This window comes from Podarcis bocagei (assembly GCF_964188305.1).
Source record: "Podarcis bocagei genome assembly, chromosome: 1".
NCBI classification, from domain to species: Eukaryota; Metazoa; Chordata; class Lepidosauria; order Squamata; family Lacertidae; genus Podarcis; species Podarcis bocagei.
In genome coordinates, this window is record NC_138125.1 from 120,024,253 (window position 1) to 120,041,800 (window position 17,548).

At 49.5% G+C, this 17,548-nt stretch overlaps 1 protein-coding gene across 1 annotated transcript; it reads right to left on the bottom strand.

Moving 5' to 3' along the window:
* Positions 1–10,842: 10,842 nt before the first annotated feature.
* On the bottom strand, positions 10,843–13,520 carry SP9 (Sp9 transcription factor). The gene is made up of 2 exons (XM_081189613.1): positions 13,290–13,520; positions 10,843–12,444 (listed from the first exon to the last, which is right to left on the bottom strand). The coding sequence occupies exons 1-2, from the start codon at positions 13,308–13,310 to the stop codon at positions 11,092–11,094; spliced, it is 1,374 nt and encodes a 457-aa protein (XP_081045739.1). The 5' UTR covers positions 13,311–13,520; the 3' UTR covers positions 10,843–11,091.
* Positions 13,521–17,548: the final 4,028 nt, after the last annotated feature.

Here is a 17,548-nt window from a genome sequence, read left to right on the forward strand (position 1 = left end):
CTATGAGTGTTACCGTAAGAGATTAAAAGATAATGGAAGTATCAAATGCTAAAAGTAGGTGTGACTGCACACTGCATTAGCTTGTTAATGCTGTCATTAGAAGAAATAAACTAAATGGCACCAGGGCTGAAATGCCATGAATTCTTACTTTGAAATAAGACACATTAAATTCAGTGGCCCTTCCTAGAAAACACACATAGGATTGAGTGGTGAAAAAAGAAACGATTGCAGGATAACCCCTGAATAATGGTAAATCTAGTTCACCTAGCAGCTTTGTCATTCCAAAATTGTGCTTACATTTCTAGCTAGCTCTAGGTCAAAAGGTCCATGTGGCTAATGTAAAAATGATGTATACAAAATGGCTATTGCAGTTTACCACAAGAGTTTACCATCTTGCCACCCTACAAATCACTTTAACCCCACATGTCAGGTTTTACAGTATTTCTGACTTAAGCTTTAGAGAGAGTACTGAAAGTGCCTTCTACAGTGATAAAGTGCTCATCAATAATGCTTCTGCATTTATGCTTTCTGTTTCTATTTGATCCATAGATGGTACTGTTTCAAGGATACTCATTTTAAATATTACATTGGAGCGTAAAGGAAAAGGCAGTCTCTTATGCTGGTTTGCCCGATAAGATGTCGCCTTCTTCACTAGATGCTCTGAGAAGCAATACCCTTATACCTGGACACAAAATCCCAACATCATTGTGTTCTTTGTTTCTAAGCTGACACTGGGCAAGAACTTAATATGAAGTGCCCAGGGCTTACAATTTCAGAGTTTATGCTTGAGAACAAAGAAAAGAGGACATAATTTTGGCACTAAGTCTGCATTTGAAAATGCCTTTCAGCCCAGTCAAATTTGTGACCCCACTTGGAAAGGACCTTCAGAATAACATAAGCAGTACAAGGCATCTTTTTTTCTCTGAAAAGAGCAGTCTCTCCCCACAAAAAAACAACAACAGTGGCCTATTTTGTCGCACATAGAAAAGGGGCATTGGTTCAAGCCTGTCTGTGCTGGCAGCTTGCCACCCAGCTGCTGCTGTTGCTAGACTTAATCCTCCTGTGAGAGAAATGTGTTTCCTCTATTTTTAGTAAGCGTTTCTATGTGCTCCAGTTTGGTTCCTGTTAGGGCAGTTCATCAAGGTAAACCACAAACATGTGGCTGGATTTATTTATTTTCTCCTGTGTTTCTGGTCGGATGGAAAGGCCTTTAGCTGTCTCTGTTCATTTGTCTAAACCTGACCCATGCAATGCACCCTAATGCTGCTCATTGCCTCTTTCCAATGTATCTCAGACGGATGCAGTCATGAAGAATATTCAGCTGGGAAGCTTATGGTGAATGTTTCTGTGATTGTATATTTTGAGATCGTATCGAGCAAGCACCTGTATCTCCAGATCAGCCTGTGGAACTTAGTTCTGACAGAGCAACAGGCGAGAGCAAGTTTAAAGCGCATCTTGCTGTTTTGCCCTTAAAACATTTTTGAATACCATTTTGAAGTATGAGCAGAAAGCTTTCGGCTTATTCACAGGTTTTTTTAAAAAATATATATATAGAAAGCTACTAGAATTGGGTGGCTTAAGGCAGAAGATTTGCAATCAAGGCTAAAATTTTGCCCTTGTGAACAGTGTAATATAAGCAACTGGATATGGATGAAAACCTTTCTTGCTGCCATTGCTCATCCCGTAGGAACTCCACAATATATAAAAATCAGCTTAATTTTGCTGAAGGAGAAGCTCCAATAATCCTGAAAACCCCAGCATATAGCAAGAGAGTTTGGAAAAGCACATTAACTATACCAAACTCTCTGCCTTTTCACACATTTACCTTTTTAGAACTGCAAAGTGCTTTTTTTTCTGGGGGTACGCATACCCCTAAACATTTTGTGAATCTAAGTTTGGCCTCATTGAGGGGCAGTATTTCAATATGAGTAGGAAAATGAGAGTACCCCTAAACATATTTTTTAAAAGAAAAACACTGGAACTGCTCCAGATATGGCAAGAGTGCACCCAAATATATATAAAAATGTGACTGCAGCGCCTACCCTCCGCAAAAAAACAAAACGAAACACCCTTGTAAGAAATGTGTTGTCCCTAACCGAGTCTGTTTTGTCTCGTGGTGAATTGGGGGGGGGGGTCGGTTTGGAGAAGGAAGTTTGGAAAGTTGTAAAAAAATGAACCTTAGGGCTTGCTTCTAACAAACGGTTTCTGAGTCTTGCTGCCTACCTTCGTTGGACGATAGCAAAGCGAACCCTGCAGGAGGTGCTGTTGGTTTGCAAACGGTCCCAGACGCCGCCGCCGTCGCCGCTGCGGAAAGCAAACCAACCCCCGCGACGCCTCTCCAACTCTGCGCGTCGTTTGCGCGCGCATCCCTCCCTCATCCTCAGCAGCTGGGCTCTAGAGTTGCGCAGAGAAGGGGCAGCTGCAAACTACTGCGCCATTATAAACCTTCCTCCTGTGAGGAACTTCCCGCTCTTTCCTGCGGGAGAATCAAGGATCTGAGGGAGGAGGCAAAAACACGACTCGCCGTTGCCCTGACAGGCTACCCCAGGCACCCCCAACCTGCGGCGCTCCAGATGTTTTGGACTACAATTCCCATCATCCCTGACCACTGGTCCTGTTGGCTAGGGATCATGGGAGTTGTAGTCCGAAAACATCTGGAGGGCCGCAGGTTGGGGGTGCCTGGGCTACTCCGTGGGAGAGGCTGGGCCCTCGCGCTCTCCTCCTCCTCCTCAAGCCAGCAGCACCCGAAGCCCTCTAGCCAGGCCGAGTGACGAATCCCCTCGCCTCGGCCCGCGTAAATTTCGCCTGAAGCGATAGGTTTCCCGCGCAGGAGATTCCTGTTCCCACAGGTGGGCGCCCGCGGACACTCAGGAGCATAGCTGTCAACGTTAAAGGGAAATTCCCTTATTCCGAATAGGATTCCTCACAAGAAAAGGGAAAAGTTGACAGCTATGCTCAAGAGGCGCTTCTCTCCCGCCACTGACAGAACCGCTTGCTCTGAGGAGACTCGCTTCAGCCGGTCGAAGCCCAGCGTGGTGTGTTTTCACCACAAGAAACACACACTCACCCGGCTGTTTTTTTTACCTGGTTGTAAAATAAAAGGCGCCTTGTCCCTCAGCCTTCGAAGGGATAATTTTTGGGGGGAGGGGGGAGAAGGGGAATAATAAAAATAAAATAAACAAGCAATGGTTCATTACCACCACTACTTGGCATTTCCCCCCGAGAGGAGGGCCGAGTTGCCCACTGCTGCTCTCCGGGGAGGCGGGTCAGATACTTAAGCAAGTGGAGAGGAAGGACGAGGTGGGGGGACGGAGTCAGCCAAAGGCGGCAGAAAAGACAAGGAGCCTTGAAGAGCAACGCGTCCTTCCATTTGCTGCAAACACGGCCCGGCGGCAATTGGAGCTCGTCTGGCGGCAGAAAGCAAGAAAGAGTTGGCTGGCTGCTGCGCTTAGCGAGAAAAGAACAGGGCCGGTTTATTAGCGCCTAGGCGCAACCGTAGGTAGGTCTGCTCAGAGGTCATTCCCACGGAGTTCAGCGGGACTTATGCTCAGGGAAGCGCGTAAGGGACTGCAGCCTGAGCCAATGACGACTGTCTCCCAGTCTTACTGGTGCCTCACGGGGGCTTACTTCTGAGTAGACCTGCATAGGATGGCGCTGCAAGGCTGCCGTCTCCTAGGGCATGCCAAGGCCCGAGGAGGAAACATAAGTGGGATGGGGGGAGACCGGGATCTCTCGCAAACCCCGCCATTCCAGGTTTGCACCGCCGAGTCTATGTCATTGATGATCCGAGGTGACGGGGGGGGGGAAACGCGGGGTAGGGAAAAGTGTCCCCACGTGAAAAGCCTGGACCTGGAAGCAATTTTACACACACCATCCTGCACTGAAGAGCTGCTGGAGAACGATCGGGGCTCCTGTGAACTTGCGCCCCGTCCAACTTCTGTGGATGGCGGCTAACGACTTGGAAACGGTTTGTGGATCGCAGCGTGCACAAACACTAAGCGGCGTCCAGTCATGTACTTGGCCGAGAAAATCGGGATGTGTGTGTGACCAGTTCCCAGTGGAATTGGGCTCTTGGGCGGAAACCCGCTTGATTCATCTCTCTGCAGCACGGAGTAGGTGCGGACGCGGAGGGAGGGGGGGGAAGGTGTCTGTGTGTTTGGTGCGTAATAGCGCGCGTGTTTCCATTCCGCAACTCTCCAGCTCAGTCTTAATAGGACGCTAAAGAAAAACCTAGGATGCCCTCTATAGCTCCTACATACGCTCAATGGGGCAACGAGAGAAGGGCTCCCTTTTGTGGGCCTGGAGGTCCCCGGATTTCAGAGAGGTTCTGGGGGAGTCTATGACGGTTCCATCCCAGTCTGATGCTCTGTTTGATTTATAGAGGCTGGGGAGGGAGGGAGGAGGGCACGGGAATCAGCCGACAGCTTCGAAATTTAGACGGCGAAGAAGCATAAATTATTACTAATTGAAAAGTAAATAAACAGGTGACTTTTCGGCTCAGATTCCCTCTTGGATCGTTACAATAAATATCCCCTAAGGAAGCTCTCTATTTATGTTGTCATTGATTAATTCCCGCTACCTCATTTGATTTCGATTTAGAACGATTTGATTCTAATTTAATTAGCATGTAATTTGGATGTACATAATTACTGTAATTATGACATTCAGGTAAGGCAGCTTTAGGCTGAAAGGCATTTTTTTTAATAATTAAAAAAAATAAATGCCCCCCCCAAAGCAAAAAAAGCCCTACTTTGTAGTAGGGTAATGGACAAGGACTTGGGGGCCCTGCTATCCAAGTAGTAATTAGCACATCTTGGAAACAGGCAGCGCGGGGAGACGGATATTAAACCGGCAGCAAGCGAGGCAAAAGCCCAAACTCATTGGGCTGCGCCGAGGGAGAGGATGGCGGCGGGGAGGCGGAGCCTGCCGTGAAGCAGAGCAGCCACGTTTACATAGCTGACCGCACCAAAACGCCCGGGCCTCCCGCAGGCCTGCCCTTCTTCTTGGCTAGGCGGCGGGGGAATCAAAGGTTTCCCGTCCGCTTGGCTTTTTCCAAATGGGCGAAGCGGGGTGAGGCGGGGGGGGGGAGTGTGAGAGAGAGAGATAGAGCGAGGGGAAGAAGAAGAAGAGAAAAGTCAGCCTCCTCCTCTGATCTTCCCAAGCTGCTCTCTCCTTCCTTGAGCCTTATATTTACAGTGCGCCGCAAAGAGCTGCAAGTGGTTCTTGCGCCTCCTGCGCCGTCTAATGCAAGCTTAAAAGCCAGGAACGGGAAGTATTTGAACGGGGAAATGTAAACATTATTTTCTGGCGCAATGGGAAAGTTGGGGGGGGGACAGGAGGTCTGATCTCGAGCCAAGCAACCCTTTTCCACCACGTTACGGCGTTTCTCCAAAAAAACTCCCGTTTCCAAACTGTCTTACTCTGGTGGAATTAGCACCCCATTATTTGTGCCAGAGCGAAAGCGGATAGAAGTGGCTTTAAGCATCAATGCAGCCAGGCTCCAAATTGCTCCTAAGGAGCGGCAGCAGCCGGGGGAACCGGAGTCACCATACCTAGGTGGTGGCGGCGGCGGCAAATACGGCCACTTTCCCTTAATCCGTAGCTTTTGCGCGCAAGGTCTGAAATCGATCGGCAACGCCACGATCTCAGGTCCTTGGCCAAAGAAAGGATGGAAGGAGCTTTTCAACCTCTCTGTTCTGCAAATAAAATGCACCGCTCGGCACGTGGCGCACGGAGGCGAAAGAGCCTTTAGCCACGCCGCGCTTGTCCAAACCTAGTCCCGGTTGGGAAATGGCCTTAGCTGCAGCCATCGCGCGCCGGGGTCTTCGGAAACATGGGAAGACTCATCGATGCCCCTAATATATGGAATGCATAAAGAGGAGAAGAAAAACGGAACAATGACCTGACTCCCAGAGTCAGAAAGATTTTTTTTCTCCTCCTTTCGGTTTATGTACTATTATTAGTGTTCACAAATGCACGAATTCAATATAAGTGGCATCTGTTAAACATTCGGTCCTAGCTGCTTCGTTGTAGATAGATGTAGGAGGTGCCGGCTTGGCCAAAAAGGGAGAGAAAAAGTGGAGGTTTGTACCACAATTCTCTTACAGAGAATATAACACAAGACGGTTTTCGGAATGAATCGGAAAGGAATCTCTCCCCCCCACGAGCTCTAGATGGCGCCAAAGAGTCAGAAATTATCAGAATCCTTCCCTCCCACCGGTTCCTTCCCCTCCTTCTCCTCTTCTCCAAGGACTCAAAAGTGACTGTCAAACATAAAAGCAAATCAGAGTTTTCAGGGGTTTTTTTTAATACGTTAAGAATGTTATTCCTTAAGGAAATTTGTAGCTAAATTATTCTCACTTAAAATAAACACTTAGTATACCAATTACCCAAATAGGCCGGATTTTTCTGCAGCATATTCCTCATCTGCTTTTTTTTTTAGCTCGGAAAAAGATTCTTGGGTGAATACAGATAACGGCTGCAAATAAATTAGAAGATAAACTTGCTGCGTGTATGGGTGGGTGGATATGAAAAATAATCAGCTGTCGCGGTTATACGAGGATGAGCATACACACGCGCGCAAATATAAACTTCATAGAACAAAATTAAACAGAGAGGCATTTGATCAGAAACCCCCAAGGAGCATGCATGAAATAAGGGGCGAAATCCGGCTGAATAGGACAACAGATCGGCTTCAGATATCCTCCCTCCCTGGTAAGCAAAGCCCGATCCCTCCCCACTTCAGTCTCTACCACCTAAAGCACCATCCTCTGCTGTTTTTGCTTAGCAGCAAGTCCTCCGCCTAGGGGAACAAGATTTTGGGTTGCAGCCCCGGAGGGTGCGCGTTGATGTGCCCGCCGATCTAAACCGCGTGGTGAAACCAGCCCTCTTGACTTTTGTGTGTCCCCCCCGGAAGTAACAATACCGGGGTGAGAGAAAGTACAAATAGTCGTTTGGGTGAACCTCACGCGTAAAGTGCCATCCAGTGAAAGCAGTTTTCTCTTCCCCCACAATCCCGCTCAGCCACAAACACACACACACACACACCGCCCCAGCCTATATTCCCCTTCCTGGTGCCTTGTCTAAGCTCTCCAAATCCCCTTTTAAGAGGGCGGGGGTGTCACTCCACTAAAACAAATGGAAAAGAGGGAGCGAGTTTGCCTCTGCTCTCATCCTTTCTTATGTGTGCGTAAACGCACACACACAAACATATGGGACTGCGAAAATCTGAGAGTTCTAACAATGATCAGATTTGTTTCCGGTTATTGGATAAATATCCCCTTCCTCCGGGGGGTGGGGGGAGAAAAAAAAGTTAGCATTCCTTCTTACGCCCCTCTCGGCCAGGCTCTGAAGTTTTCCCCCTTCTCCGTTTCTGGGGAGTCTGTAAATGATGGACGTTTCCTGACCTCGAAGGGGCAAAAGGAATGCAAAGAGGTCCTTGATCACTGAGCTGAGAATTGTAACCCCGGCCTGGCAGAAAGTGGGACCTGGACGGGGGAGCCCTTTGATCTGGGTTTTACTTATTTTTTTATTTTATTTTTATTACAGATCGCAAACAAAGCAGCTTTGCTGCCCAACAACCCAGCCCAGGACGCATTCCTTAGGCAAGCCCCACACAACAACAGCACAACTGACCGTGGAGGGAGGGAAGCTGTATCCTGCCTAGCTCATAAAGCTTTCTGTTTACTTTGCCCCCTCCTCAAGCGTGTCCTCTGCCCTCCCCCCCCACCTGCCGTTGTCTTCCCTCTCCTCCTTCCAAAACCTCAGTATAAACAACACAAATGTATTGTGGAGACTTGGGTCTGGGGCATGGAGAGATTCACACACTTAGCAAGCGCTCCCCTCCCCACCGCCCCCTCCAAATTAAGCTTGCCAGAGTGGGGAGAGAGAAGCCCATTATCGACACCGCCCTGTGTCGGGCGAAACAAATAAAATAAATAAGAATCGTATTATTTACCACCGACACCGGTAGACAGATAAACAGCTCAAAGTGAAATTTTCCCTTTTCTGCAGATAAGCTTCTGGCAACCCTTCTCAGCTGTGCATTGAAAGACTCCGGGTTCACAATACTGCTGGAGACATTATAATTTAGCCCCGGTTTCAGCGGCTGCATTTCAGCACAATTACCGAGGGAAGCTAAATACGAGCCCTGCTAGACACAACAGATGTTTTTATTCAGGGATTCTTTCGCCTACTTTTGCCAGCAAATCCAGCGGATAGGATAGGATCGGATCGGCTGGGTTGCTTGCATTTGCATGCCAAATTTCGTAAAATAAAAAGGGGCTTCACATATATATTCGCCTTTCTTTCTGCAAACGTGCAATCTAAATTAACTTTCTCCCCTCTCCCCCCCCACCTCCAATGTAACCTCTTTCTCTCTCTACTCCTTCGCAGAGTCTCTCTCTTCCCCCTTAAAGTAGCGCAATTATCTCCTTGGAACGATTTTCCCTTTAAAAAAAAAAGATATCCTGCGACTGTTAAGTTGGTGGTCAGAAGACAAAAGGAGTGAAAATAATTTTCATTTCAATAATTGCCTTCTGGTCAATTTAACTGTGCCTTATTTTGAAAGAGCCCGTCTAAATGAGATTCCTGTCCCAAATGTGTTCCCAGGCCTTATCCCAGGCTTTAATTATTCCTGAGGTTTTTTCCACCCCCCTTTAGAATAAGACGCTGCACTGCGTAATCACAAAGAAGTCAGAGAGCATCCTTGAACCTTTTCAATAGCAGAGCCACTGATATTCAAATAACAGGCGAGGACCATTTGACTGCATGGGGGAGACATAAGCATTTCCAATTCACTATTTGCATAGATCAACTGTCTTTTGAAAAGGGAAAGGAGCCAGTTGTCTTCCCTAACATTAAAAAAAGGACCAGTTATCAAATCAAGTGCTTGGTTTGGGGGAAGCTTTTTAAAACGTTTACATTTTATCTCGGGTTGCCCTTAGCCGTTTGACATGCAAATTCGGCGCAGTTAATTTAGACAATTAAAAGGATCTTCAAGGGAAGCTTTGTCACCGAGAATATTCTGAGGGTTTTCCCCGCGGACCAGCTGAGATAAAGTTGGCCAGAACAAATGATGTCTAGGAGATTAATTAGATATTTGATAAGACATGAATCTCTAATAAGGGAATACAAGGCACAGGGGGCTGCTCTGTGCTCCAAGTCAAAATTAATAACATTTAACAAGATTTTCATTTAGGCATGAAATGTCTTTTCCGGAGTATTGACTCTAGCTATTTATTCCCTCAGGGCTGCCTTCCTCTCTAACCTGAGCAACCTTGTTGGATGCGTTGCAGGCTTTTTAAGACAGTAAATACTTGCTCGGCTCAAGGTTTATCTTTAAACTCCTTATAAGAGGCAATTCATTTATGAAAATCTCCCAAGATCGGATATGGGGTTTGAAGATGGGTCTCTCATTTCTCTCTGGGGAGGCGATGTTTATCATTTAAGCAACAAATAAGTCGCTTTAACAAGTTGGGTTTTCACACACTGGGCTGCTGCGCTCTAGGATCGCAGCCCATCCAAATCAACGGGCGGTTTTTGTCGCTGACATTTCAATAGGATACGAACAGCAATCCTAAATAAGGGGACCTGGTTTATTCAGATTATCTATTGTCCTTGAGGGGTTCTGGCTGACACCAGATCCTTAGTATTCATAGCATTCAGCATTTTCATTCGAGCTGAACACATGGAACTCACAACCCGGAAGCGTGTTTACCCGAAGGAAATCCTATGGAATTCAATGGGCCCCTCATGCCTTAGTTAGTGTGTATAGAATTGAAAGTCTAATCCGATCCCATGTACCTGGAGATAAAACGATCTAAGTAAGAGGAAGGCAGGTCGCAATGCAAAGTCCTTTGGCTGAGGCAGGGGGCGGGGTGGAAATGAAACCCCAGAGCGCATTGTTCAGAGTTCTTTAATAATACCAAAATGAAAATATTATGCCAAGTGTCGTCGTCCCCCCCCCCCCTAATACAGATAAACGCATTTAATTCCTTTAAACAACCTTAACTTACTGGTGTGAGTGAAATGTTAACTCAACATGTTAAATATCTCTTACATATATATACTGACCTCCACAAAGTGCATCAGAAATAATAATAATAATCATAATAATTTTTTTTTAAAAAAAACTCCCCTGAATTTCAGGAATTACCCCCTCCCCCAAAAAAATCCCTATTAGAATTGACATTTACAAGGGGAAAAGAGAGAACGCGATCCTTTGTGTGTGTGTGTGTGTTTTGAAACCCTATTTATACATTTGTTTGATGATACAGAGATAAACTGTCTCAACCGTTTTCCAGTTTAATTTCTCACCTTAAGCCTCTGTGTGTGTTTGTGTGTCTGAGTGTGTGTGTAAAGGACGATTTCTCCTTTTCCAATATTTAAATAGAAAAAGCGTCGTGGTTGATTGCTTTGTCGATTACGACTTGCTTTAGTCTGCAGTAGGTTTATACGTATAGCTATATTATAATAATCCACTCCAAAAGGGCTGCAAGGTGGGGTCCTGGGTGGCGGGTTGTTGTTTCGTTTGCTTCATGGTTTGGTTTTTTTTTTTTTTTGCCCCCCTTTAAATTTTGCTTGGTTTAGTCTGATTTTTCCCCCCTTTTCTTTTCGGAGAGGGGAGCCTGCGCGTGATCTCCAGCCGCTTCTATTGCTGTTCGCCAGGAAGATAAGGTCGTGGTTTATTGTTTACTGAATGGTTGTTTTGTCTGCGTCTCTGCCCTTTCCGGCCGGGTTCAAGTCTCTCCAACAACAGTCTTTATATATATAAAAAAGGTCTAAAAAGCGCGCCCTCTGCTTCACCTTTTTCGCCCACTCCCACCCCTTCTCTCCCCTCCCCCCTCTTTCGAAAGCTCCTGGAAAAGTGGAGCCAAAGTGGCGGTGCTGCTGCTGCTGCTTCTGGGGTTGCCTTTTGCGTCCCCCTCCCCTCCCTTCCCGCGCGCGCCGCTTCCTCTCCTCGCGCGCTCTCTCTCTCCTCCGGCCTCTTCCTCGGCGCGTCCGTGTCCCGCCAAAACTTCTCCCGCCAAAACCTGTCCCGCCAAAACTTCTCCCGCCGCCGCCTCCTCCGCCGCCCTCCCTCAGCCCCTACTACGAGTCGTTGGGCCCCGCTGTGGAGTCCTTGCCCCGCGCCTCGTGCAGGATGAGGTCGGGCGACTCGGAGCGCGGCGTCTCCAGGTTGCTGGCGTCCGTGTCGCTGTCGCTGCCCTTTTTGCCCCCTCCTCCGCCGTTGTGCGTCTTAATGTGTTTGCTGAGGTGGTCGCTGCGCATGAAGCGCTTGTTGCAGACCGGGCAGGCGAAGCGCTTCTCGCCGGTGTGAGTCCGCAGGTGCCTCTGCAGCTCGTCGGAGCGCGTGAACCGCTTGCCGCAGAAGAGCCAGTTGCAGACGAAGGGCCGCTCGCCCGTGTGCCAGCGCAGGTGCGCCTTGAGGTGCGACGTCTTGCCGTACACCTTCCCGCAGCCGGGGATGTGGCAGCTGTGCAGGCCCTTGCGCCTCAGGCTCGCCCCCGCCGGCCCCAGACGCTCGGCCTCCTGGCAGTTGGGGCAGTCGCAGGTGGCCCTGCCCGAGTAGCGCCGGGCGGAGCGCGCCGAGCCTCCCCCAGCTGCCGCGGCCGCCGCGGCGCCGGAAATCATGGCGCTGGCGGCCGCCACCGCGGCGCTGGAGTCCGTGTACGAGGGGAGCACGGGCTTGAAGCCCTCCTGCGTGAGCAGGTGCTGGCTAGTGGAGAGCAGGTGCGACGCCGCCGTCGAGCCCAGGCCCGTGGAGCTGAAGGCCGAGTGCGTGAGGGAGCTGAAGTCGGCCGGGTTGTAGGTGCCCAGCTGCGAGTGCAGGGAGGCCTGGGGGGCGCCCGAGTGCAGCGGGCTCTGCAGGCCGCCGGCCGGGTTCTGCACCTCCAACCACGAGCCCGGGTTGGTGTGCACGTCCCACCACGACGACGCCGCGCCGTTGGCCACCTCGCCCGCCGCCAGCGTCGAGTGGAAGCCGGACTTGTACCACGACTCGTAAGGGTGCGCCATGCCCACGCGAGGGTACAGGCTGTCGGCCGCCGAGCTGTGCACTTTGGAGATGAACGCCGACTGCCCGCCGGCCTCCTGAGGGGAAACTCCCGCCGCGGCCGCCGCGGCCGCCGCCGAGTTGGAGAAGAGGCCGCTGTAGTCGCTGCTGAAGGCCGACGACGTGGGCGACGTGGAGGCCAGGCAGAAGGCGCTGTTGGCCGTGCCGCTGCCGCTGGCCAGCCCGCTCGAGCCGCGGCTGGTGGCCACCGTGAAGCCGGAGAGGCTGGAGCCCAGGTTGCAGCTGGAGGTGGAGCGCTTCCACGGGTGGAAGCTGCCCTTGGCGAAGGCGCTCGACTCCGGCAAGGTGGTCAGCGGGCTGGTGTTGCCGATCTTGTTGCAGGTGGCGGCCAGCATGGCCAAAGGCGTGGTCCCGAAGCGTGGCTCTTCCTGTGGAGGGGAGGGAGACACAAAAACCAGCCCGTCAGCCTCTCGCGCCCAAGCCCCGGATCCGCCGCCGCCGCCGCGGGGAAAGGCGCGCGCAACAGGCCCCGAAAGCCACGGCCACGGCGTCCTGGCGAAAAGTTCCGCGCAATTTACTCGACCTTTAAAACAAAACGAAACCAATCAGACTCCCCGGCCATCGCATCCCGCCTAGCTGGGTTTATTATTGTTGCCGATCTTATAATTTGGACGTGCTTTTCACCGCCATCCAGCAGCAGGAAAGGGTGGGAGCCGATGTTTTTAAATGACAAGGGTCCAGGGAGCAGCCACGACAGAAGCAGAAAGAAAACTACGCTTAAAAAAGAAAGAAAGAACGGAAATAAATCGCGCGTCTGCTTTTTTTTTAAAAAAAGATTAGGTCGATGCATTTTTCTCATCTCCCCCCGTCCCCCCTTTGTGGCGGTGGTGGGGCAAACAAATCGGCCTTAATGGCAAAGATCCCGAGAGCAAAAACTATGCGCTCTCCAAAAGGTCTAAAACTAGGCTGCAGAGAAACCTCGAGCGGGATATGGGTTACGAACCGGGAAAACCTGAGCAGGGGAATCGCGCAGAAATTTTAGGAAAACATGGCAGGGCTGCAAATCAGATCCGCGAGCAAAAACGAGCTGCTTACAGCAACTGGAATCGAAAGAAGGCAAGCTTTATTTTACCTTTACGCTTCTACCCCCTTTCTCCCGACGTGAAACCGCAAACTGCTGGCTGCGGCGACAGCAACAGTTTTAAGGTTCGCCCATAAAAAAAAAGACAACGAAAGCCGAGGTTCTCAAGCCCGGAAGCGCCTCCCGACTTACCCCAAGTATAGACGTAGCCATAGCCAAGTCTCCCGGCTGGGCGGCGGGATCCGAAGGGGGGCTCTGCCTCGCGCGAGCGTCCTCGGCGCTCCCCGCTGTATTTCCCCCACTTGCGCTAAGTACACTCCTGTCTCTGGACGGCTAAACTCAGCCTAAGTGTGGGGAGCGCCTGCTTTGAAGTACCGCTGGCTGAGACTCTCGCCCAATGAGGGTGGAGAAAGAGCGAGCAGGAGTTGCTCCGCAGCCAATCAGGGAACTTGGAGATGTAAGAGCCAGGGCTCTGGGCGCGTGCCAGTCAAAGGCAGAAGGTGCGGGCGGGCTCAAGGCATTTGGGGGGGGGGCGTTTAAGAAATCGCACCAGCGTGCTTTGGGGGTCTTTTAAAAACATTTTATCGCAATTAACTTTTTTTAAAAAATAAAAATAAAATAAAAATAAATAAAGCCTAGGTTTAAACATCGTCAAGGTTGTGACAGAAGAGAACATGATGACACTTCCTCTCCCATTTCGGGGGTAGGGGCGTAAAGGGCAGCGAAGAATGGGAGAATGCAAACTGCTTTTTTTCTTTCCAATTCAGACCTCCCCCCGTCGCTTTTCGATCCCCCCCCTCCTATCCCGAACATTACACAGCTCATTAATTCCCCTCGTTCATTAAACCGAACTAGGTGTGTCACGCCGTGCCACATAAAGAGGCAGACTTTTTACCCCTACAGGCCTCCACTGTCACCCTGGTCTCTGCAGGGCGCAGGGATGTCTAGCATCGTACGGGTTCCAAGAAAAGCGTTTGTAGAACATTAAACGATAAAAAAGCCTGTTCACAATTTTTTTTTAAAAAAACCTACCAACCCACCGCACACCCCTCAGTCACTGGCAATGCTTTTATACATTTGCTAGATTCGTTTGGAATAAAAGATTTAAATATTAAAAAATGCAATCTTTGGATTATATAACATCGGGGAGGGGAAGTATTTTATTATCCTAGTTCACCGACATCTGGGTGGTTTCCTAGCGCTCCTCTGCCAGAGAAGTGCAAGAATGTCCCGCTTTAAAGGTGTGGATAAAAAAAGACAAGATCAAGTTTGCAGAGTCTGCGCTGGACCTTTTTCTAGTCCGCACGAATTCCTGCGTCGTGTGTGTGTGTAAGTAAGAAGCATTCATGGACAGATTCTCGCCCCCCTCCCTTCCACACGTACCGAGAAGTTACAGAGACTTTTCTATCCGTTCCCTGCATGTGACAAATACGGGGAACTTCGTCAACCAGCCGCTTTTGGGAGGCCATTGCGGAGGATGACGGAGGACCTTCAAAAAATTGCGTCAAACTCACCCTTTTCCCCGCGGCCGGGCGAAAGATCAACTTTTTTTAAAGAAAGCACACGAGCGCACACGTCTCCAAACCCTCCAGATGTTCTCCAACGCTGTGATTATCCCATCGTTGTTGTTTTTTTGTCTGCCCGTCTAATCCTCGCTGCGGTTTGGAGGGGGGGGAGGCGCAGAGAGGTAAAAAAAACTTAGGTTTCTTCCTCCTGCTTAAATCTCCCTTTCTGCCAACATCTGCTACCTCCGAACCTCGTCAGTTCGCAGATGCAGAATACACGTGGTTCAAAGGCAAGGAGGGGGGAATCACGATTTCCTTCTTCCCCCCTCTCTCGACACACACACACACACACACACACACACACACACACACACACAGCTTTCCTTCTGTCACCATTTAAAGAAGAAAAGAGAAACAACACACACACACACACACACACACACACAAAAGTATGCATTAAAAGAAGAACCCCGTTTTGTGTCACGATACACTTTCAAAGCAATCAACAAGCTGGCTCCAGTGGAGCTCCAATATTATTATTATTATTATTATTATTATTATTATTATTATTATTATTATTATTATTATTATTATGCTTTACAGCCAGTGCTCTTTTGCTTCGGCTGGAGTGGGGCAAAGGACAAAAGTCTAGAATTGTGGAATGGGGGGGGGAATCTGTGCCCACGATTGCTGCCCCCAGTGCAGAGGCACTGGGAGTGCCCGTACAGCAAAAAGGTGCGCCAAGGAAGCTCATCCCAAGACTGCCAAAGAGGAGCGTTTAAGTGCTAGAGGTGGGCAGCTATGGAAAAACGATTGTGCGTGTGTGTGTGTGCACTTGGGGTGGAAATCCAGCCTCCCAGCAAAGCTGTAGCGGGTGGGGGAAGCCCCAGAGGGCCACCTCGCCAGAATCCTTCATCCAACAGGTGACACAGCCTCCTGCACCCGTATCTGGAGGGAGGGAGGGAGGCGAGCTCCCCTGTTTATAGAAAAAAGCCGCCGTTGCATTTGCTAATAGAGGTGGATTGCTAAGTGGCGGCGAGGCGTTTCTGGCTAGCCAGGGGGCAGTTCGGGGAGGAGAAAGGGAGAGTCTTTCTCCCACCCTCTCTTTAAGGATAAGGCTGACGAAAGGATAAATATAATAATTCTCCCTCTCTTCCCTCACCCCCCCCCCCAATTGATGCCAATTCACAGAGCAGGGGGTGTGGGTGGGTGTTTTCTTTTGTTTTAATCACTCATTTTAAGATGACGTCTGTGGGCACCCACAACAGATTCCCCCACCCAGTGCCTCCTAAACAAGCAAAACGCGCAGCCCGCACATATCCTCCGAGCTGATTGCTCCCCGGGTCCTGTTCTGAAACGCGCAGGGGCCTCGTCTCCTCCTGCTGCGCGTCTTTAATCCACCGCGTCTTTGCAAGTAAATAAAAGTAAAGTGGGATTTTGGCTGGGAAGATACGGCGACGGTGCGCGCCTGAAAGGAAGGGAATCAACTCAGCGCTCGGAGGAGCAGGAGAAATCCCTGCTCCCAAATCTTGAGAGGGGGTCAAGCGTTTTCTGTCAGATTTCTTCATACTCCAAAACCCCTAGTTTTTAAACAAAGATCAGCGTGTTATGCCGAAGTGTTGAGCTGACTGTTAAAACATTTGGGGGGGATAATGACAATGTAACAAAGGGCCCTGGTTTGGAGTGAATCATCACCCTTTTAAAAGTTAAAGCAATTTTCAGGAGAATGGCTTTCAGCAACCGCTTTACATTATTCAAAACGGCCAAATAATGCTCTATTATAGCGCCTGAATGCTGCCAGTCAGCCCATAAGTGCAATTTGTGCAGAGGCTCGGTGCCTTATCTCTACTTCTTTATAAAGAGGTGAATATAAAACAATTTCTTCCAAACCCAGACAGAGAGCACGAAAATTGCTTCCCTTTCTGCAATCAGGGCAATTTAACTGGAGTGCAATTAGCACTATTAAATGTCGATTCTGCATAAACAAATCCGACTAAGAAGCGAAAGTGGGGTGAGAACCTCATATAAACTGAAACTGATTTTTTAAAATTATGTATCCGGGTCCTTTACAATTGATCCGTGACGTTTTTTTTGTCTCGGAATATATTTACATGGTAAATACACGGGGGCTTAAATCAACACGCATCTCTCCCTCTCCTCTCTCCCCCCCTCCCCCCTTTAAATCTCAATATGAATACTAATAAAGAAGAATGGGCTAATTAAAGGCATCAGCCCTCCTTCCTTCCAGCAAATCCAGTTTCCCAGAGGTTCCCCGCGTTTCCACGGGCCCCTTTGATCCGCGCCAACTCCGAAAGTTGCAAATCTTCGGGAGGTAGAAGCGCCAAACAATTGGTTCATTAGAGATGATTTGGAGTGGGGGGGGGGGCGGCTTCGCGGGTTCACACTCCAGAGGCTTCCGATGAAATGGCGCTTTTGCACCGACGGGCCTTTTCTTTCTTTCTTTTTAAGCAATTCTAAATCCATCGACTGAAGAGCAATTGCTGTCAAATATACCCGAGTTTGCCCGACTGCTGGGTGCGTCCTGGTCTGCGCGCAAGGGACTGCAGGGGGACTTCTTTTTCAGAAGGGGAAAACACAGCCTGCCCCAAAACATTTGTTCAAATAATTGCATCCTCCTCCCTCCTCTCCCCTCCTCCCCCCTCAAAAGCAAAAACGCTCCCCCCTCCTCTCCCTGCCTCAATTACCCCTTTCATTTACATGATACAGAACCAGATTTTACCAGAGACGCTCCGAGGGGGGACGAATTAGGAACTTCGATTAAGAAAAGGCTTCTCTTAATCTTGATACCAAAAAAAAGTGGGGAGGGAGCTTGCATGAGTGGGGTTGCGGGGGGGGGGGAGAGAAAGAGGGCAGTGAGGACCAGGTTCGCATAGCACAGAGTCCTTGGCAGCCTAATCCCTTTCGCTGGGTTTGTTGTTTGGAAGA